Source organism: Rhinatrema bivittatum, chromosome 1 (assembly GCF_901001135.1).
Source record: "Rhinatrema bivittatum chromosome 1, aRhiBiv1.1, whole genome shotgun sequence".
NCBI lineage: Eukaryota > Metazoa > Chordata > Amphibia > Gymnophiona > Rhinatrematidae > Rhinatrema > Rhinatrema bivittatum.
In genome coordinates this window covers 230,701,262-230,723,258 of record NC_042615.1, presented here as the reverse complement: position 1 = coordinate 230,723,258, position 21,997 = coordinate 230,701,262, and the positions used below count along the sequence as shown (strand labels likewise).

Genomic DNA, 21,997 nt, shown 5'->3' with positions numbered 1-21,997 from the left:
CTACCACATCTTGTAGGTTCTCCGTGATTTGGACACTTGACTATCTCGCTTTCCGAGATCTAGGAATTATACTTTCTTTTCTCATCCTCGCCAAAAATACTCGCGAATTGACCTGTTATTAATAGATAAACATGTCATTAATCGAGTAAATGCTGCAGATATAGAAAGTATAACATGGTCGGACCATGCTCCAGTTTGGTGTACTATTAGTATGTCAGCTTACGATAGAGGCTGTTTATACTGGAAGTTAAACAATGGGCTATTGGATGAATCTAAATTTGTAGATAACCTTTGATATAATCCAACGCAATCTCGATCTTATTGAATCGCTGAAAATATCCCCATTACTAACATGGGACTGCCTCAAGGCAGTAGTGTGAGGGCATATTATCTCTCAAGCTTCATATAAAAGAAAACTGCTTGTTAGAATGTCCAGAGCTCCTTAAACAAATTCTTAAATTGGAACATACCCATAAACAATCCCTTTCCACTAAAGATTTGAGCACCTTACAGAACTACAGGTCTCAGCTAGCCGAGCTAGAAAATAATTATTGCCCACAAATTGGAATTACTAAAACAAAAATGGCAGGTTATATATAGGGTAATTAGTAAAGGACTTCTCTCTGCTTCACTGTTAGAAACTAGTTACAAAATTTTATTAAGATGGTATCATATCCCAGAAAGTATTCACTGTTTTTTCCCTAGCAATACAGACAGATGTTGGAAGGGTTGTAATAAGTGTGGTTCTTATTACCATATGTGGTGGAAATGTCCTTGTAAACAGGCCTTCTGGCAGCAGATATCTAGCTGGCTGAATAATATTTTATGTCTTTTACTTTACCTATCAATGCGCTCCTCAATGTACCTATTAACAAAGGGTTAAGAACCAACAATGATTTATACAACAGACTGTCTGCTTCCTGATCTGTCTTGGCCCAGTATTGGAGGTTGCCTTGGGTCCCTACGTTTTCCACCTTCATAGCAAAGATTGACTATCTCTACCGTATGGGAAGTATATAACTAGTAATTAACCTTTTAAAGTTAATATGTAAATTCATCTTCCTAAATTATTATTTAAGTTACAATGTAAAATAAGCAGCTTCTGCCTTATTTCTGTTCAGTTACATGTAAACCGATGTGATATCTTGATCTAATGTCGGTATATAAAAACAAACAAATATATGCTCTCAGACATAACATGGTTACCAAGTTGAAGAAAATGTGGGGGCCATACCTAACCTGGAAAGACTATATTGCACTATAGTAATCCTATTAATGCTATACAAAAGTTTTACCAAGAAATATTTATGGGGATTCAAAATTGTTGACATGCAGTTCGTATTAATTTAGTCTGAGACTTTATATGCTATTGCTGGCGAAGGACTAGTAATAACGACAACTAAGGGATCATTATAATCTCGGGGGGGGGGGGGGGGGATAAACTGGAATATGGATAAAACTATGTGAAGAGTCATGCTCTTGCTCATTATGTTGTGTTAAAGTTTTTATTTATACTATTTGTACTTTGTGCATTCTTCAATAAGTTAAATGGAAAAAAAAAAAAAAGAAAATGGTATCTGAATGGGACATGCCAGATACTCTATGCCGACATTTGAGTTTTCAGTAAACGTTTTATCCTCTAGCTTCAGAGATCCAAAAGCAGTTATTTCAAATGCCTAAGATAGATGCTATCAAGTCTGCAGTCACTAGAAAGATGACTATTCCAGCAGAAGAGAGCAGCTCTCAAGGACCCTTATGATAAAAATATTGAGCTTATTTTGAAGCATGTCATTACCTCAAGTGTTGTCTGTTTAGGCTGCAGTTGTACAAGTTATGTAGCGAGCACTTTTGCACTGGATTCAACAGCTACAAGAAGTGGCAAGACTAGAGTCTGCAGTCATATACATATCGGATGGCTTATTTGATCATATAAAAATTACTTCATAGTGTCTAGCTTTATTGGTTGGAGCAAGAAGGTTGCTAAGGAATTGGGCAGCAGACTCCTATTCTAAGATAACTTTAAGAGTCTTATCTTTCAAGGGTCACTTATTTAGAGAAGTGTTTTATAGAAATTAGTCAGTTTAGATGCAAACCTCAGAGGCTGCCAAAGAACAGAAGCTGAATGACCTACAGATCTTTTAGAGGTTATAGTCAAAATAGAGACATAGATCATTCCGGTAGACAATTTTTGTTGTAATCTACGAGGCCTAGTAGTCAAATGCAGTCCTTTTGTGGAGCCAGAAAAGCAAGATCAGACTCCACAGGGGCATCAAGTGCAAATGATAGTTCCCATATGAAAAGTTCTAGTCTTCAGTGTATAGCCAGTAGGTGGTCGCCTTCAACACTTTTATCAGGAGAGGATCTATATAACAGATCAGTGGGTTTTGGATATCATGAGAGTTATGCTTCGGATCTAGCTCATCCAGTAAAAGAAGCATTCATGATAGTACCATTGCGGCTCCTTCAAAGAAAACTACAGTGCAAACAAACAAATTAGATGTTACAAGCTATATGTCCAATTCCAGATCAAGAACAAAGACATGGATGCCCAATATATTGCAGTTCTAAAGAAAGACTGCACATTTTGCCGAATCTTAGTTTTAAAGGGTATAAATAAGTCTACATGTTCCTCATTTCAGTATTGAGATGCTTCATTCCCTCATGAGCTTGGTGCAGAAAGGTGAATTCCTTCACTAGAGTTTAGAGTTGTACTTTTATATCAATAAGAGAAGACAATCAAAACTTATTTCTGCATTGCTTGAAAATATTATCAATGCTAAGCGCGTCCGTTCTGTCTAGCAACAGCCCTGAGAACAATCACCAAGGTAGTCTTGGTTGTAGCAGCTTATCTGAGAAAGGAAGACATTATGGTACCCCCTTATCTGGACAACTGGCTGATAAGATCAAAAATCTTTCAAGAAGGATTAGTTATCTACCAGAGAAATAAGTGCTAGAGTGTTGGCTGAATTATCAATTGTTCAAAACAGTCTGCAGCCATCCTAAACAGCCAAATGCTTGGGGGCACATTTCAACAGAGGAAAGTCATATGTACATAATTCCCAAAAGGATAGAGAGCATAACTGAGCAAGTGAGGAAATTCTTCAAACAAGAAGCCCCCAGAGTTTTGGACTATCTTCAGCTTTAGGGAAGATTATCAACCATAGACTTGCTTCCTTGGTCAAGAGCACACATGAGGCTATTGCAGAGTTGGCCTCTTTCAAGATGGAAACCAAAGAATCAAAATTATGAATTGTGTCTCCTTGTCCCAATTACAATAAAGGTCTGTCTTGGTAGATGAAGAAAGCAAATCTTCAAAATGTTTAGCTAGAACTAATTACTTGGATAATGGTGAACATGGATGTGAGCTTAACAGGTTTTGGGGGGGGGGGGGTGCACTGACAAGCTCATATAGCACAAGGTCAGTGGTCTCAGATGGAATCTGTATGGTCAATCAACGGATTAGAGACCAGGGCAGTTAGACGTGCGTTAGTGCATTTTCAGCAAGTTCTAAAGGGGAAGGCTGTGAGAATTGTGCAACAGCAGTGGCACATAAACAAGCAGGGGGGAACTCTGAGTCCAGGAATAGCGGAAGAGACAAATCAACTTTTTACATTGGTAGAAAAGAACCTCCAGCAGATATCTGTGCTTCATGCTGCAGGCACGGCAAATGATCAAGCCAATTTTCTAAGTCTAAATCTTCTGGAACCAGGGGAGTGGGAGTTAAGATTCTAGGAGTTTCAGAAAATAGTGGGACCCTCTGCAGATGGATCTAATGGCAACACACAAGAATACAAAGGTAAACTTATTTAACAGCCATTGTTCAGGAGTGAAGGAATTTATTTATTTATAATTTTTATATACCGGTGTTCCTGTATAGAATACATATCGCACCGGTTTACAGAGAACTGAACTGTCGCCTCAGGGGCGGATACATTGAAACAGTAGTTGAAAACTGAAAACTTACAGAGAAACCAATGGAATGCACTTCAAAACATGATTAGCAAAAAGAAGTATAATTCAAAGCCTAAACAATTCAAAACATATTTACAGTGGGGTTGGTGGACCAGTGACTGTAAAGCTCGGAATAGATGCACTAATGTGTCAGGAGGAGTACTTCTGTATGTTTTCCCCCTGCCCCCTCATGGCTGTTGGTAGGGCATGTTCTGCAAAAAATGGAGAGAACTTGAGTGGTGCTAGTGGTTACAGAATTGCCAAGAAGGCCATGGAATGCAGACTTGATGAGGCTAAAAATTATAACCATTATCAGGAAGCTGAGGGCTTCTTTGCCAATATTAACAGAGTATCCATCTCCATTTAATCTTACAGCATGTATCTTGAAAGATCAAAACTAGTTAGGATATTTATCATCCATTATTTCAACTTTACTTAAAGCTAGGAAGAACTTACATTGCTACCATATGTATATAAGTATGGTGGCGTTTCGAGTTACATTGTAAAATCAGCACAGTTTCTCCCTGGCATGCAGAAATTTTAACTTTTCTACAAAAAGATTTAGAGAGATTTAACATATAATTCTTTGAAGATTCAAGTAGCAGCAATCTCCTGTGAGAGGTAGGTATAAAGGATTATCTGTGGCATCTCATCCAGACCTTGAATGATTTTTAGAGTTAAAAAAAAATATCTCCTTCTAACCTGTAATACCTGAATGAAATTTAAATTTAGTTCTGAAAGTCCTGGATTTGTAGCCATTGAAACCATTAAGATACTTTAATAAAAAATCTCACATTAGACACTACTTGTATCAGTTACTTCCAGACAAATTTCTGAAACTCACTTTAGCCAGAGATCCATTTCTAGGTTTCTCTAAGGACAAAGTAACAATTAAGCCTGCCCCCATCTTTTTGCCAAAAGTGATCACAGCCTATTTAAATCAAACTATTTTACAATTTTACCAGCATTTTCTTAAGAGTATTGCAGTGGAAAGATTAGGCTCTTAAAATATTTAGATGTATGACTGGTTATAATTAGAAAAACCAAATTCATTCCGAAAAACATTTGTGGACCATGTAAAGTCAAAGCAGCATCCAATGCAACAATAGCTATATGGTTGAAGGAAACCATTATCTGTGTATATATATGTGTGTGAGAATTTAGATATAGTCTTAACACTAAGGTACTAGACAGTATTAAAGTTCATTCAGCAAGAGCTTAGGCATCATGGTCAGAAGTAGGTGCAGTAAGTCTTCAGATCTGTAAAGTAGCCAGTTGATCTACTTTGCATAGATTTGCTAAGCATTATAGGTTGAATGTTCTAAGAAGGATTCAGCTTTTTTGAGCACTGGTTATTACAATGGGTTTATCAGCAATCCACACAGAATAGATGGGCTTTGGTACTTCCTAAATATTCTGAATTTTTACAGAAAAAATAAACTTGGTTTTGTTTTGGTTTTTTTTTTTCCAAAGAGACAGTTTTAGATTCAGCTTAGTATACTGATTTATTCTGCACCTAGCTTATCTAGATGTAGTGAGATCATTAGGCTGTTAAGAAAAAGCAGACCTGTTTCTATCAGCAGAGTGCAAAATGAAAGAAACATTCTGAACTGGTGTAGCAGAAATTGAAAAATTAATCCTTTTTTCTTCAGTCCATGCTCTGGAATATTCTTGTTTATGAAATTGTACAGAAACTTTATTAGTGACCTAAATTTAGTCTAATTTTGTTGACAAAGAATGAAGAGACTCTGAAGAAATGTGTTGAGGATTATGTTGCAAGGATTGGAAAAGAAGAACAGAGATATAAAGCATTGAAGGCACATGCGGAGGAAAAATTAAAAAGGTGAGTAAAAATTGCAGATCAAATTGTGATCTAAAATTGTCTAATCTTTGGATGGAGATTTACTATTCTCCTAGGACAAGCAGGACGGTAGTCCTTACAAGTGGGTGACATCTGATGGAGCCCCGCACGGAAAACTTTTGTTAGTTTCTAGAAGCTTCGATTAGCACACTGAGCATGCCCAGCATGGCACTATCCGCACGTCCACGCGAGATCCCCCTTCAGTCTCTTTTCCGCGCTGTAGTTGCCTTGCAGTTCGTGGAGCTCCACTCTTTTCTCAGGTTTTCTGCTGAAAAGTGTCATTTTTTCTGTTTCCATAGTCTGGTCCCCCTTCGTGGTCGGTGCCTCCTTGGCAAGTTGTTTTTTCACTTCGTTGTGGTCTATTCTAGACGTCTCACCTATCGGTGACCGCCAGTCATCGACCGCAGACTGGATAGTTTTTATGGCATGGTTTTCATTGGTGCCCCCAGTGTCTGCAGGCCATGTCCGTCCACGGGTCCACATGAGTGCCTGGGGCCGCGCCCGAAATCAGGGAGTGTTGCCTGTGTGATCAGATGACCCCCCAAAGGCCATCGTGCATGTCTTGATAAGGTGGAGAAGCATTTTGGTTCCTCCAAGTCTGCTCCAACCACACCTGTGTTGGAGTCATCGATGCCGAGAGGTTGCGGGGAGCCCCTCGATATGCTCCCTCTTGCTAGTTCTCTCTCCACTTCCTCGGATCACGGGGACAGCGATGGATCCTCAATGATCTCACCGATTATCCCGAACATTGGAGTCCTCCGCCTTCTTGGCGCCTGGGAAAGACTGTGGGAGATCCCGCAAGCATCAACACTAGTCGACGCACGGCTTCAGTTCTGGTGCGGTACTGGCGGCCGCCGTACCGCCACCGAAGCAACCCAAGCCATCAGAGGCCCCATCCTCCTCTGTCCCCGGGAGTCCCAGGCGTTCCCCACCCATATTGGTGTTGGGCACCATGCTATCTCGGAGACCTGAGGAGGAATCAGTGATGCTTCATCCCCCTCCTTCAGTCTTGGCCTCACTGGACTTTCAGGAGAAGCTGGACTGCAGTGCTCAGAGCTCTCCAGAGTGTCAAGCCGCCTGTGCCAGTGGCCCCCATACCGGTGCCCAAGCCTCTGCTATCGATCCTAGCACCCCTGCTTGAACATCTGGACGTCCTTTTAGGAACCCTACTGACACAAGCGGTGCCCGAGGGGCCTTTGAACCTGATCCTTGGGTCCTTCGAGGAGGAAGACTTGACCGGTGCTGCGTTCCCAAGGCCTCTGTTCCCCTGAACCTTTACCGGGTCCTTCCAGCCTCCCGCGGCCTCTGGTCCCCTCGATGCCAGGGGAACAATCAATTCCCACAGTACCCTCGAGGCATTTGAGGCCGCCTGAGCTCAGGGTTGTTATCCCCCACAGGCCTTGCCCACGCCATGCCGGCCTTACAGGCCGATACAGTACAGTTCGCTCCCTTATTCAGTAAGGGGTAACAGCGCATCGAAAACCCGCAACCAATCCCCCCGAAACTAATAGCGCCCGCAACATGCAAATGCATGTTGATGGCCCTATTAGTTATTCCGCGCGATTCACTAAGTAAAATGTGCAACCAAGCCGCACATTTTTACTTTCAGAAGGTAGGCATTAATTTCTGCCGGCACCGGGAAAGTGTTCAGAAAAGCAGTTTTTACTGCTTTTCTGTACACGCTCCGACTTAATATCATGGCGATATTAAGTCGGAGGTCCCAAAGTAAAAAAAATAATTAAAAAAAAAAAAGTTAAATCGGCTCACGGGTTGAAAACCGGACACTCAATATTGCCGGTGTCCAGTTTCCGAACCCGTGGCTTTCAGAGGGTTTGAGAACAGGCGCCGGCAAAATTGAGCATCTGCTGTCAAACTCGCTGACAGCCGCCGCACCTGTCAAAAAAGAGGCACTAGGGACACTAGCGTGTCCCTAGTGCCTCTTTTTACCACAGGCCCTCATTTAAATACTGAATTGCACGCCCAGGAGAGTGGGTGCTCGCCTGCGACTTTTACTGAATCAGCCTGTTAATGAGGCGGAAGGGCCTTCCGATCCATGGGGAGATGATTCCACAGAGTTTTCCTCAGATTACTCAGACAACCCCCACTCAGGGCCATAAGAACATAAGAAATTGCCTTGCTGGATCAGACCAAGGGTCCATCAAGCCCAGCATCCTGTTTCCAACAGAGGCCAAACCAGGCCACAAGAACTTCGCGATTACCCAAACACTAAGAAGATTCCATGCCACTGATGCAATTAATAGCAGTGGCTATTCCCTAAGTAAATTTGATTAATAGCCGTTAATGGACTTCTCCTCCAAGAACTTATCCAAACCTTTTTTGAACCCAGCTACACTATCTGCACTAACCATATCCTCTGGCAACAAATTCCAGAGTTTTATTCTGCCATGGCCGAGGCTATCCCCTTCCAACTGCTCAAAGAGGAGGATGCGCAATACAAGATGCTGGAAGTACTCTAGTTTGTTGATGCTCCTAAGGAGATTGTGGCAGTTCCCATTCACGACATCTTAAAGGACCTCCTTCAGATGTGGGAACACCCGATCTCTCTCTCTCAGGTCAGTAGGAAGGAGGATACTACCTATTTTGTGCAGCAAGCCGTGGGGTTCGACAAGCGGAACCTCCCCCACCAGTTGGTGGTTGGGAGTCTGCCCTCAAAGCCAGGCGCTCCCGAACTCTCGCCTCTGCTCCTCCGGGGAGAGAGTATAGAGAGCTCGATGCCTTTAGGCCGCAAAGTCTTCCAGGGTGCCATGCTTATCGCCAGGATTGCTGCCTACCAATTGTGCATGACTTCAATCGTCTAGGACCTCGCAGAGGGTCTGCCTCAGCAGTGACAGGAGGCGCTCTCAGCTATCGTCCTGCTGGGTTTAGATGCTGGCAAGAATGAGGTGCGATCTACCTACGATGTCTTTGAGATGGCAGCCCGCATAGCTGCGGTGGGCATAGACACCCATAGGATGGCCTGGCTCAGAGCATCTGACCTTCACCCAGATGTACAGGAGAAGCTAGCTGATCTCCCCTGCACAGGTGACAACCTCTTTGGGGATAAGGTCCGAGATGTGGTAGCACAATTGAAGTACCACCATGACACCCGTCAACATCTTTTCACTAGTGCTTTCGACAACCCTTCTTCAGCCAGGAAATCTTCCAGGCCAGGATCCCGGAAGTCCTTCTACATGCAAAGGAAGTATTATTCTCCGGTCTCCCAGGCTCTCACACCACGCGCAAGCTCCAGGGGTCACCCCCACCAGTAGCAAGCACCCAGGGCTCAGGTCAGTGCCCCGGCTACAGGCTTTTGACTGGCGGCGAGGGAGCACGAGTCAGTTGAGCACAACCTTGAAGCTGGATCCCCCAGTGGGAGGCAGGCTCACTAGATTTGCCCATCGCTGGGAGAATATCACTGCGGACTGATGGGTCCTTTACCATAATCCATTAGGGATGCCATCTCAACATCTAGCAGCTCCCAGGGACATCTCTCCCATGATCATCGTGGAACGCTCAGTCTTTCTCTCAGCAGGCACGGTAGAGCCAGTCCCTCGCCCCCAGCAGGGCCAAGGGTTCTATTTCAGGTATTTCCTAATTCCTAAAAGGAACGGCATCTTGTGCCCCATCCTCGACCTTAGGGCATTGAACAAGTTTCTCTCAAGAGAAAAGTTCAAGATGGTCTCTCTGGGTACGCTGATTCCCCTCCTCAAAAGAGGAGACTGGCTCTGCTCCCTCTATCTCAAGGAAGCTTATGCTCACATAGCCATTTTCCCTGTCCATAGAAAATACCTCCGTTTCGTGGTGGGGGAAGGCTCACTATCAGTATAAGGTGCTGCCTTTTGGGTTGGCCTCAGCACTTTGCGTCTTCACCAAAAGCATGTTGGTGATGGCTGCATATCTCAGGTGTTGTGCAGTGCATGTCTTCCCATACCTAGACGACTGGTTAATCAAGAGCGACTCTAGCACAGGGGTGCTGAGAGCTTTAACCCTGACAGTGCGGGTTCTTCAAGCCTTGGGGTTCGTGATCAACTACCCACAGTCTCAAATCTGCCCAACTCCTCAGCTGCACTTCTTAGGCACCAGACTAGACACTGCAGACACAGGCATTTTTTCCATGCGATCAGGCTTTTGTCCTTGCCTCGCTGGTGGCCTCCATCCACAGCAGCTGGCAGGTGACTGCCCACCTTCTATTCCATTTGCTGGGCCACATGGCAGCCTCCGTCCATGTCATCTCTCTTGCCAGTTTGTTCATGCGGAGAGCTCAATGGACCTTGCGATCACTGAGGCAGCAGGCCTCTCAGGATCTCGAGACTTAGGTTACGGTCACAGAAATTCTGTGGGTGGCCCTGTCCTGGTGGGAGCGCCTCTCCAATTTGGAGCAGGGGATTCCTATCAAAACTGCTCCGCCTCAAGTGATCCTCACTACCAATGCCTCTCCCCAGGACTTGGGAGCCCATGTGGATGGCCTCCACACGCGCAGGGGCTCTGGACTGCTCACGAAACCTGCTGTCCAAACTTCCTGGAACTTCATGCGATTCATTATTCCCTCTGGGCGTTCAGAGACCGGTTCTTGCACAAAACAGTCCTGATCCGGACGGACAACCAGGTGGCGATGTGGTATATCAACAAACAGGGAGGCATGGGCTCGTTCCTCCTCTGTTGCGAGGCAGTGCAGGTATGGACCTGGGCCCTGTTGCAGGGGATGATATCGTACGCGTCGTACCTGCCTGGGAATCTGAACATGCTGGCGGACCGGCTGAGTCTCTCTTTCCAGCCACACAAATGGTCCCTCAACCCAGAGGTTGCAGCCAAACTGTTTCATCAGTGGGGGACACTAGATGTGGACCTCTTTGCCTCCCCACTCAATCACAAGGTGAGCAGGTTCTGCTCCCTGTCGGGGGGGGGGGGGGGGCATCTTGTATGTGATGCCTTCATCCTCCACTGGGGGAGAGGTCTGTTATATGCATATTCTCCTCTCCTGCTTCTCCTGAAGACCCTGCTGAAGCTTCAAAGGGACAGTGGGACCATGTCATGGCACCTTTTTGGTCCTGACAGGCCTGGTTCCCTCTCCTGCAGGACCTGTCGATCATCAGGCGCAGTCCCCCATCCAACTGGGGACTGCGCCTGATCTGCTCACACAGAATCAGGGCACCCTGCACTACCCAAACCGCCAGGCATTAGCCTTGACAGCTTGGATGTTGAGTGCCTAGTCCTTCAACCCTTGGCCCTCTCGGACAGGTTCTCCCAGTTGATGGTGGCTTCAAGGAAACCACCAGAAAATCCTACAACTTGAAATGGAGAAGAATCTCCATCTGGTGTGTGGGGCAGAGCTTGGATTTGTTCATATGCCCCCTTCCCCAGCTGTTGGACTACTTGTGGCACCTTTCAGAGTCTGGGCTTTGAACCAGCTCAGCGCTGTGAGTGCATACCATTGAGGCATTGCTGGTACGCCTGTGTCGGTGCAGCCTTTAGTAGGTCACTTCATGAGGGGCCTCTCCAGCTGAAACCCCCTTTTCACCCTCCTGTGGTGTCCTGGGACCGCAACATTGTCCTGGCGCGGCTCATGTGTCCCCCTTTTGAGCCACTACGTTCCTATGACATGAAGTTCCTCACCTGAAAAGTTATATTTCCTGGCGTGTAGCCAGATGGACTCAGGACAAATGGGATAGTATCCGCGTGCTAGCAGTTGGAGACGGATCTGACGTCAGCACAGGGGCGTGTATATATCCCCACAGGAAGCGCAGCTGTTCAGTAATTTCCGTCTCCAAAGCAGTTTGGAGTGCCTGCACGCTGGTTCAGCGTGCTTTCCAAGACTACTTTCATTTTTGTTTTCTTCTCTTCTAGATTCTACTTTACCTTTCTTCAACACCTTTTTGAGCCCCGCGCTCCTCAGGGGCCGTTCTGGCCGTGCCCCCCAGTTGAGCTTCCCGGGGTGACTGCCGTGGTCCCCCGGAGGTGTAAGTCCTCGGTTCAGCCGAGGCCCTCGCTCCCGGCGTGGACGAGGTAGCGGGTGCAGTGCCTCAACCGCGGCGGTGAAAGGTATCGGCCCTTTCCCCTCGCAGCCGGAGACCGCCTGTGATCCTGCCCGGCAGCGCTGAAGATTTGGTACGGCGTACGTCTCTTCACCCAGGTCTCCGCTATCTAGAGGACCGGCGGCGTGGCAAGCCGTGGAGGACGCCATTTGTGGCCTTACTCAGGTATTCCGCGCCTGTAATGGGCGCGGCTTTTATTTTTTTTTTTTTTTTCTCTCTCCTCCTTGTTCTTGCTTCTTGGCTACCACTGTGAGTATGTGCCGCATATTGCTGCTGTATGCCTATTGACTGCCCTTAGGTGTATATTGCTACCTGCTTCGTATTGTGCGGCTGTTTTTTCAGCGCCTATTGCTGTCGCATACTCTTGCTATTGGGCGCCTGTTCCTACTCAGCGCCTATTGCTGCCGCTTCCTATTGCTATTGTGCGCTTGTTTTGCTCAGCGCCTATTGCTGCCGCTTCCTATTGCTATTGTGCGCTTGTTTTGCTCAGCGCCTATTGCTGCCGCTTCCTATTGCTATTGTGCGCTTGTTTTGCTCAGCGCCTATTGCTGCCGCTTCCTATTGCTATTGTGCGCTTGTTTTGCTCAGCGCCTATTGCTGCCGCTTCCTATTGCTATTGTGCGCTTGTTTTGCTCAGCGCCTATTGCTGCCGCTTGCCTTTGCTATTGTGCGCTTGCTCTCTTCAGCGCCTATTGCTGCCGCATCCTATTGCTATTGTGCGCCTGTTCTAGCCTGCGCCTATTGCTGCCGCATAGGAAGCGCACGCTTGCTATATTCTGCTCATGGATCAGCTCGCAGCCGCGGCCGCAGCTGCGCCGCCACTTGCCCTAGACGTTTCAGCTCTGGGCCTCTGCTCCGCGTGCCACCTTCGTGCCACGCGCGGTACTGACCCCGACTCCCTGTGTACCCAATGTGCGGCGGCCGGGGGACCCTCCGGCCAGGACCAATCTCAGCCGCAGTTTTTTGATAGTTCACCTGCGGCTACCCCGGATTTGGGAGGCGGTCTCGACCGCTCGGGAATCCCGGGGGATCTGGTACCCCGGCGTTTTGAGGCGGCTTCCATTTCCTGTGTGGATCTTTTTCAGGGAATTCATGCCTTTGTCCAGATGCAGACGGCTTCGCGTCCTGCCCCTACGGTCCTTGCTGCGCCTGTTCTTCCGGCGGTTGCTGCGGTTCCTGCGGGGGCGGCGTCTCCGGTGCATACTGCGGCTGCCGCCATGATGGCAGCCTCTAGGGATCCGGTTCCGGGACCCTCGCAGCCTTCTCGGGAGCGGGACCTCCCGCTATTGGACAGTCCCGATCACTCGGACCTGGAGGTTTCACCGGACGAGTCCGAACTCCCGGACGAAGGGGACCTCCCCCCGGGGATTGCGCCATACCGGACTATGCGGCGCTTTTTCCCTAAGGAGGACCTCTCGGACCTCGTGTCTCAGTGTCTGGCGGAGTTGGAGATCACTGGACCCAGTGCTTCGATTCCTTCTGCGCAGAACCCCCTGCTGGAAGGTCTTCGTCCTACAGCCCGCCATTTTCCTTTCTTGCAGGCAGCTCAGCAACTCATTGATTTGGAATGGGCAGCACCGGCGGCCTCCTTTCAAGGGGGCCGGGCCCTGAAAGGCATGTACCCATTGGCACCGGCTCTCCAGGACCTCCTGGCATGCCCTCAGGTGGACGCCTTAATTAGCGCTGTGGTCAAGCGCACTACCATTCCTGTGGAAGGGGGTTTGGCCCTCAGGGAGCCCCAGGACAGGCGGATGGACGCCATTCTGAAGCAAAATTTTGAGGTGGCAGCTCTTTCTTTGAGGATTGCGGCCTGTTGCACGGTGGTCACTCGTGCCTGCTTGTCTCAGGTCCGGAACAACGCTCCGGCGGCTGACATGGAGCCCGCTCTTTCCTTCCTCACCGATGCCGCATCGGATTTGGTTCGAACCACGGCTAAGGGCATCTCGTCTTCCGTGGCCGCCAGGAGACACCTATGGATCCTGCCATGGTCCGCTGATGCCCCTTCCAAGTCTCGCCTCACCAAATTGCCTTTTCAGGGCTCGTTTCTGTTTGGCAGTGACCTTGATAAGCTTGTCGCTTCCTGGGGTGCCTCTCCTGTGCCTCGCCTACCAGAAGACTGGTCCAGGAGGGGACAGCGCTCCGGTCCCCGGCCCTCCAGGGGCAGGGGTTCACAGCGATTTGTTCCATATAGAGGGCGCTACCAGACGCCGCGTCCTCCGGCCAGGAATCAGTCCTTTCGGTCCAGGCTGCGCAGACGGGGGAATGGGCCGGGCGGGGGTCCCGGTCGCATCCCACAATGAGAATTTGCCGATTCATCTGGGGGACGAAGCCATAGGGGGCAGGTTGACCCTCTTCTACCCCAGATGGGTCGAGATCACGTCGGACCAGTGGGGTCCTCGCAGTTATCCGAGAGGGGTATTATCTGGACTTTCATCATCTTCCTCCGGACAAGTTTGTGGAGTCTTCATGTTCCCCGCTCAAGAAGGCAGCATTGGCGGCCACCCTGACGAGGCTCCTGACCTTGAACGCCATCCTCCCAGTGCCTGCCTGGGAAGTGAATTCTGGACACTATTCCATTTATTTCATAGTACCCAAGAAAGGGGGCACTTTTCGGCCTGTGCTGGACCTCAAATCCCTCAATCGGTACTTACGGGTGCCGAGGTTTCGCATGGAAACTCTGCGCTCCGTCAAAGCCGCAGTCCAGCCCGGAGAGTTCCTCACGGCATTAGACCTGTCCGAAGCCTATCTTCATATTCTGATACATCCGGATCATCAGCGCTTCCTCCGCTTCAAGGTTCTGGACCGCCACTTCCAGTTTCGAGCTCTCCCCTTCGGGTTGGCCACCTCCCCGAGGACATTCACCAAGGTGATCGTGGTTGTGGCGGCGGCACTCAGGCGGGACGGGATCTTGGTCCATCCCTACCTAGACGACTGGTTGATCAGGGCGAAGTCCCGAGCGGAGAGCCTGCGGACAACCGACAGGGTGATCGCCCTTCTGGAAAGCTTGGGCTGGGTCATCAACCTCAGCAAGAGCTGCCTACAGCCTTCCCAGTCCATAGAATATCTGGGGGTAAGGTTCGACACTCGGGCGGACACGGTCAGTCTTACGTCCAAGAGACAGTTGAAACTTCGGCAGCGTATCCAGTATCTGTTGGGAACCAGTCGGCCGTTAGCTTGGGATTATCTGCAAGTTCTGGGTCTCATGGCCTCCACTCTGGACGTGGTGCCTTGGGCACGAGCCCATATGAGACCACTACAGCATTCCCTGCTCTCTCGCTGGAGCCCCCATCACCGAGCCTATTCCACGCGCCTCCCTCTACCGGTCCATGTTCGGACCCAGCTGCGGTGGTGGTTGCGGTCCGACCACCTGAGCAGGGGGTCGCGGATGTCCTCGCCCACGTGGATCTTGCTCACCATGGATGCCAGCCTCAGCGGCTGGGGAGCACATTGCGAAGAACTCACTGCGCAAGGGCGTTGGAACAGGGAGGAGTCCACATGGAACATCAATCGCCTGGAAGCCCGGGCAGTCAGACTGGCCTGCCTTCGTTTCGCTCTGCGGCTGCGGCACAGAGCTGTCAGGGTGATGTCCGACAACGCCACCACGGTGGCCTACATCAACCGTCAGGGCGGAACCAGAAGCCGACAGGTATCTCTGGAAATCGCCCCACTCATGGTTTGGGCAGAGGCGAATCTGCGGGACATCTCCGCCGTCCACATTGCCGGGAAGGACAATACCACAGCAGACTTCCTCAGCAGGGGACGCCTGAATCCAGGCGAGTGGCAGCTGTCCCCCACAGCTTTCCCCCACAGCTTTCCAGATGATTGTCGATCACTGGGGGATCCCGGCCATGGATTTACTGGCAGACAAGTCCAATGCTCAGGTACCCAGATACTTCAGCCGCAGGCGCGACCCGTGCTCGCACGGCATCGATGCTCTGGTCCAGCCGTGGCCTCCGGGGACTCTTCTATATGCCTTTCCCCCGTGGCCTCTACTGGGTGCCCTCATCCACAGGATTCGGTCACACCAGGGCCTAGTTCTTCTGGTGGCCCCGGACTGGCCGAGAAGACCCTGGTACGCGGACCTCAGACGCCTGCTGGCAGGGGAGCCTCTCCCCCTGCCTCCTCTCCGGGACCTTCTACGTCAAGGTCCCATTCTGCACGAGGATCCGGCTCAGTTCTCTCTTACGGTCTGGCCATTGAGAGGGCTCGACTGAAGAAAAAGGGTTACTCGGGGCCTGTGATTACTACACTCCTCCGGGCTCGCAAGTTTTCCACTTCCCTCACCTACGTACGGATCTGGAGAATCTTTGAAGCATGGTGCGACTCTCATGGCACCAGTCCACATGCCGCCACTATTCCTATTGTGTTGGATTTCTTGCAGGATGGGCTTCAGAAGGGTCTCTCCCTCAGCTCCATCAAGGTTCAGGTAGCGGCACTATCGTGCTATGGACCCAGGAGAGGTGGCAAGACTATCGCCAAGCACCCTGATGTTTCTCGTTTCCTGCAAGGCGTCAAGCATATTCGTCCGCCACTAAAGTGGCCTATACCCTTCTGGAACCTTAATCTGGTTCTGGATTTCCTTGCGGGATCCACCTTCCGACCCCTTCGGGGCTTGTCTCTACGGTCTCTAACCCTGAAGTTGGTATTCCTGCTGGCCGTATGCTCCGCACGCCGCGTCTCTGAACTACAGGCGCTGTCCTGCCGTGACCCCTTTCTACGTATCACTTCGGAGTCTATCCATCTTCGGACGGTTCCCTCCTTTCTCCCTAAAGTGGTTTCACAGTTTCATCTTAACCAAACCATATCCTTGCCTACCACGGTAGGTTTGAAGAAATCTGAAGAAGGCCGTTTATTACGCCATCTCGACATCGGCAGATTGCTGCCCAGGTATCTGACAATGACTCAAGACCTGCGGAAGACAGACCATCTGTTCGTCCTACACAGCGGGAAGAAGCAAGGTGAAGCGGCCTCTCGGCCCACCATTGCCCGCTGGATTAAAGACGTGGTCAGAGCCGCCTACGTGGCGGCTGGGAAGGCTCTGCCTCTACAGGTTAAGGCTCATTCTACCAGAGCCCAAGCGGCGTCTTGGGCTGAATCCCGGATGCTGTCACCGGCGGACATCTGTAAAGCGGCGACATGGTCCTCCCTCCATACCTTTTCTCGGTTCTACCGTCTGGATGTCCAGGCCAGGGAGGACTCGGCCTTTGCGAGGGCGGTACTGCATGGTCCTCAGGCAGCCTCCCGCCCAGGCGGGGTGTAAAGCTTTGGTACATCCCATTTGTCCTGAGTCCATCTGGCTACACGCCAGGAAATGTTCAGATTACTTACCTGGTAATCTTGTTTTCCTTAGTGTAGACAGATGGACTCAGCATCCCGCCCAGCTGCCTGTGTCCATGGGTTTCACTGATTCCGGGTACGCCTTTGACTTTTGTGTTCCTAAGAGCGTACACTCTGCCTATATCCACGCCTTCCGGTTGGGAAGGCTGGCGGTCTCCGGCCACTGTCAATCGGTCAGGGGAGGCCTGTTTTCACTTTTTTCTTTACTTTTCATTGAGCGTCAGTACACACATCCATAACAGCTTTTGCAAGGAAGATTACTGAACAGCTGCGCTTCCTGTGGGGATATATACACGCCCCTGTGCTGACGTCAGATCAGTCTCCAACTGCTAGCACGCGGATACTATCCCATTTGACCTGAGTCCATCTGTCTACACTAAGGAAAACAAGATTACCAGGTAAGTAATCTGAACATTCATTGTGGCGATTTACTTCAGCTCGTGTGGTCAGTGAGCTTCAAGCCTTGGTTACGTACCCGCCATACACAGTTTTTTCACAATCGTGTGATCTTGTGTATGCACCCTAAGTTTCTGCCTAAGGTGTGACTGATTTCTACCTTAATCAGTCCATTATTTTGCCCACCTTCTTTCCTAGACCTCGTTCCCACCCAGGGGAAAAAGCTCTTCATACTCTTGACTACAAGGGGGCCCTGGCTTTCTATTTAGATCACACAGCCAGTTACAGGCAGACCACACAGCTCTTTGTGTCGTTTGATACAAGCAGATTGGGAGTGGTGATGTAAATAGATTGCATAGCCTTCTGCTATGCACAAGCTGGCCTGCAGAGTGTTAAAGCTCTCTCTGTGCAGACCATGGCAACATAGGTGGCTCATCTGCGAGCAGTCCCTGTTGAACTTTTCCAGGCTGCAATGTGGAGTTCTCATAAGAACATAAGAAATTGCCATGCTTGGTCAGTCCAAGGGTCCATCAAGCCCAGCATCCTGTTTCCAACAGAGGCCAAACCAGGCCACAAGAACCTGACAATTACCCAAACATTAATTGCTACTGATGCAATTAATAGCAGTGGCTATTCGCTAAGTAAATTTCATTAATAGCCGTTAATGGACTTCTCCTCCAAGAACTTATTCAAACCTTTTTTGAACCCAGCTACATTAACTGCACTAACCACATTCTCTGGCAACAAATTCCAGAGCTTTATTGTGCGTTGAGTGAGAGAATTTTGTCTGATGTCTTAAATGTGCTACTTGCTAACTTCATGGAATGCCCCCTAGTCCTTCTATTATTCGAAAGTGTAAATAACAGATTCACATCTGCTCATTCAAAACCTTTCATGATGTTAAAGACCTCTATCATATCCCCCCTCAGCAGTCTCTTCTCCAAGCTGAACAGCCCTAACCTCTTCAGCCTTTCCTCATAGGGGAGTTGTTTCATCCCCTTTATCATTTTGGTTGCCCTTCTCTGTACCTTCTCCATCGCAACTATATCTTTAAGATGCGGTGACCAGAATTGTACACAGTATTCAAGGTGTGGTCTCACCATGGAGCGATTAGAGGCATTATGACATTTTGGGTTTTAACCATTCCCTTCCTAATTCCTAACATTGTTTGCTTTTTTGTTTGCTGCAGCACACTGAGCTGATGATTTCAAAGTATTATCCACTATGATGCCTAGATCATTTTCCTGGGTGGTAGGTCCTAATATGGAACCTAACATCGTGTAACTACAGCAAGGGTTATTTTTCCCTATAAGCAACACCTTGCACTTGTCCACATTAAATTTCATCTGCCATTTGGATGCCCAATCTTCCAGTCTTGCAAGTTCCTCCTGTAATGTCACAATCCGCTTGTGATTTAACTACTCTGAATAATTTTGTATCATCCACAAATTTGATAACCTCACTCATCATATTCCTTTCCAGATCATTCCAGGTTATATATTGAGAAGCACCAGTCCAAGTACAAATCCCTGAGGCACTCCACTGTTTACCCTTTTCCACTGAGAAAATTGACCATTTAATCCTATTCTCTGTTTCCTGTCTCTTAACCAGTTTGTAATCCACAAAAGGACATCGCCTCCTATCCCATGACTTTAGTTTTTTTAGAAGCCTCTCATGAGGGACTTTGGATTTTCAGAAGGTATTTGATAAATACACTACATCTGCCGATTCACCTTTATCCACATGTTTATTAACCCCTTCAAAAAAAAAAGAACCAGATTTGTTAGGCAAGACGTCCCTTGGGTAAATCCATCTTGACTGCGTTCCATTAAACCATGTCTTCTCTATATGCTCTACGATTTTGATCTTGAGAATAGTTTTCACTATTTTTCCTGGCACTGAAGTCAGGCTCACTGGTCTATAGTTACCCGGATCACCCCTGGAGCCTTTTTTAAATATTGGGGTTACATTGGCCACACTCCAGTCTTCAGGTACAATGGATGATTTTAATGATAGGTTACAAATTTTAACTAATAGATCAGAAATTTCATTTTTTAGTTCCTTCAGTATCCTAGGATGGATACCATCCGGTCCAGGTGACTTGCTACTCTTTAGTTTGTCAATCTGGCCTACTACATCTTCCAGGTTCACAGTGATTTCATTCAGTTCGTCTGACTCATCACCCCTGAAAATCATCTCCGGAACTGGTATCTCCCCAACATCCTCATTAGTAAACACGGAAGCAAAGAATTCATTTAGTCTTTCTGCAATGGCTTTATCTTCCCTAAGAGCCCCTTTAACACCTCGGTCATCTAATGGTCCAACAGACTCCCTCACAGGTTTCTTGCTTTCGGATATGTTTAAAATTTTTTTTGGATAAAATAGCCTCTTTCACCTCACCTTTTAACCATGACTGTAATCGTTTTGCCTTCCTTCCACTTTTCTTAATGTGTGGAATACATATGGATTGCGCCTCTAGGATTGCATTTTTAAACAATGTCCATGCCTGTTGAACACTTTTTTAACCTTTGCAGCTGCACCTTTCAGTTTTTTTTTCTAACTATTTTCCTCATTTTATCAAAGTTTCCCTTTTGAAAGTTTACTGTTAGAGCTGCGGCTTTACTTATTTGTCCCCCTTTGTTATTAGTTTAAATTTGATCATGTAATGATTACTATTGCCAGGTGGCCCACAATCGTTAGCGCTCTCACCAAATCCTGCGTTCCACTAAGAATGAAATCTTAAAATAGTTCCCTCTCTTGTTGGTTCCTGAACCAATTGCTCCATGAAGCAGTTATTTATTACATCCAGGAACTTTGTCTCTAGCAAGTCTTCATGTTACATTTACCCAGTCAGTATTGGGGTAATTGGCAATGCAATAATGAGATTTCAAATTGGTTAGCTTCCCTGATTTCTCCAGGTGGACGGTAGTATACTCCTAACACTATACTCTTACCCAACACACATGGGATTTCTAATCATATAGATTCTACTGAGCATTTAGTCTGTTGTATGATCTTTATCCTGTTGGACTCTATACCCTCCCGGACATAAAGTGCCACACCCCCACCAAGTTGATCCTCCCTATCATTGCGATATAATTTGTACCCTGATATAGCACTATCCCATTGGCTATCCTCCTTCCACCAAGTCTCTGTGATGCCAATTATGTCAGTCTCATAATTTGCTGCTATACACTCTAACTCTCCCATCTTACTTCTTAGACTTCTGGCATTGGCATACAGACATTTTGAAGTGTGTTTTTTGTTTGTATTACATATAGGCACATGGACTATATTTGCTTTTAATGGAACCTCTCTTTTGGGATGCCGTAACTCTCCTGTTTCATTAGTATCTTCCAAGGATACATTTCTCTGAACCATGCACTGCAGAGTGACTGTCTGCTTTCCCCCTTGTTCTAGTTTAAAAGCTGCTCTATCTCCTTTTTGAAAGTTAGTGCCAGCAGCTTGGTTCCACTCTGGTTAAGGTGGAGCCCATCCTTTTGGAAAAGTCTCCCCTTTCCACAAAAGTTTGCCCAGTTCCTTACAAAGCTGAATCTCTCTTCCCTGCACCATCGTCTTATTCACGCATTGAAACTCTGGAGCTCAGCCTGCCTCTGGGGACCTGCACGTGGAACAGGAAGCATTTCAGAGAATGCCACCCTGGAGGTTCTGGATTTCAGCTTCCTACCTAAAATCCTAAATTTGGCTTCCAGAACCTCTCCCACATTTTCCTATGTTGTTGGTGCCCACATGTACCACGACAGCCGGCTCCTCCCCAGCACTGTCTATAATCCTATCTAGGTGACGTGTGAGGTCTGCCACCTTCCCACCAGGCAAGCAAGTTACCAGGCGGTCCTCACGTCCACCAGCCACCCAGCTGTCTACATTTCTAATCGAATCACCAACTATGATGGCCAGCCTAACCCTTCCTTCCTGGGCAGTAGCCCTTGGAGATTTGTCCTCAGTGGAAGAGGACAATACAACACCTGGAGAGCAGGTACTTGCTACAGGATCACTTCCTGTTACACCAGGGTGATGTTCTCCTACTGGGAGACCTTTCTGATCAAGGCAGCACTGGGGCTGCCCAACTGGATTTGGGACTTGGCTACTATGTCCCTGAAGGTCTCAATGTATCTCTCTGTCTGCCTCAGCTCCTCCAAGTCTGCTACTCTAGCCTCCAGAGATCGGACTCTTTCCCTGAGAGCCAGGAGCTCTTTGCACAGAGTGCACACATACAATCTCTTACCGGCGGGTAAAAAATCATACATGTGACACTCAATGCAAAAGACTGGAAAGCCCCCCTCTTGCTCCTGGACTGCTGCCTTCATCTTAGTTTTATTGAGTTCCTAAGGGAATTGGAATGAGAGTACTTTAAAATTACTGGTGAATTTATTAATTAATTAGCTAGTGTCCTACAAGG

At 48.0% G+C, this 21,997-nt stretch overlaps 1 protein-coding gene across 1 annotated transcript in view; it reads left to right on the top strand.

Annotated features, from left to right (window-relative positions):
• The window catches only part of TACC3 (transforming acidic coiled-coil containing protein 3), a 177,825-nt gene that overhangs the window by 128,450 nt on the left and 27,378 nt on the right, over positions 1 to 21,997 (top strand). Inside the window, 1 exon segment of the mRNA XM_029592616.1 lies at positions 5,688 to 5,794. Coding sequence (XP_029448476.1) covers positions 5,688 to 5,794 — 107 coding nt within the window.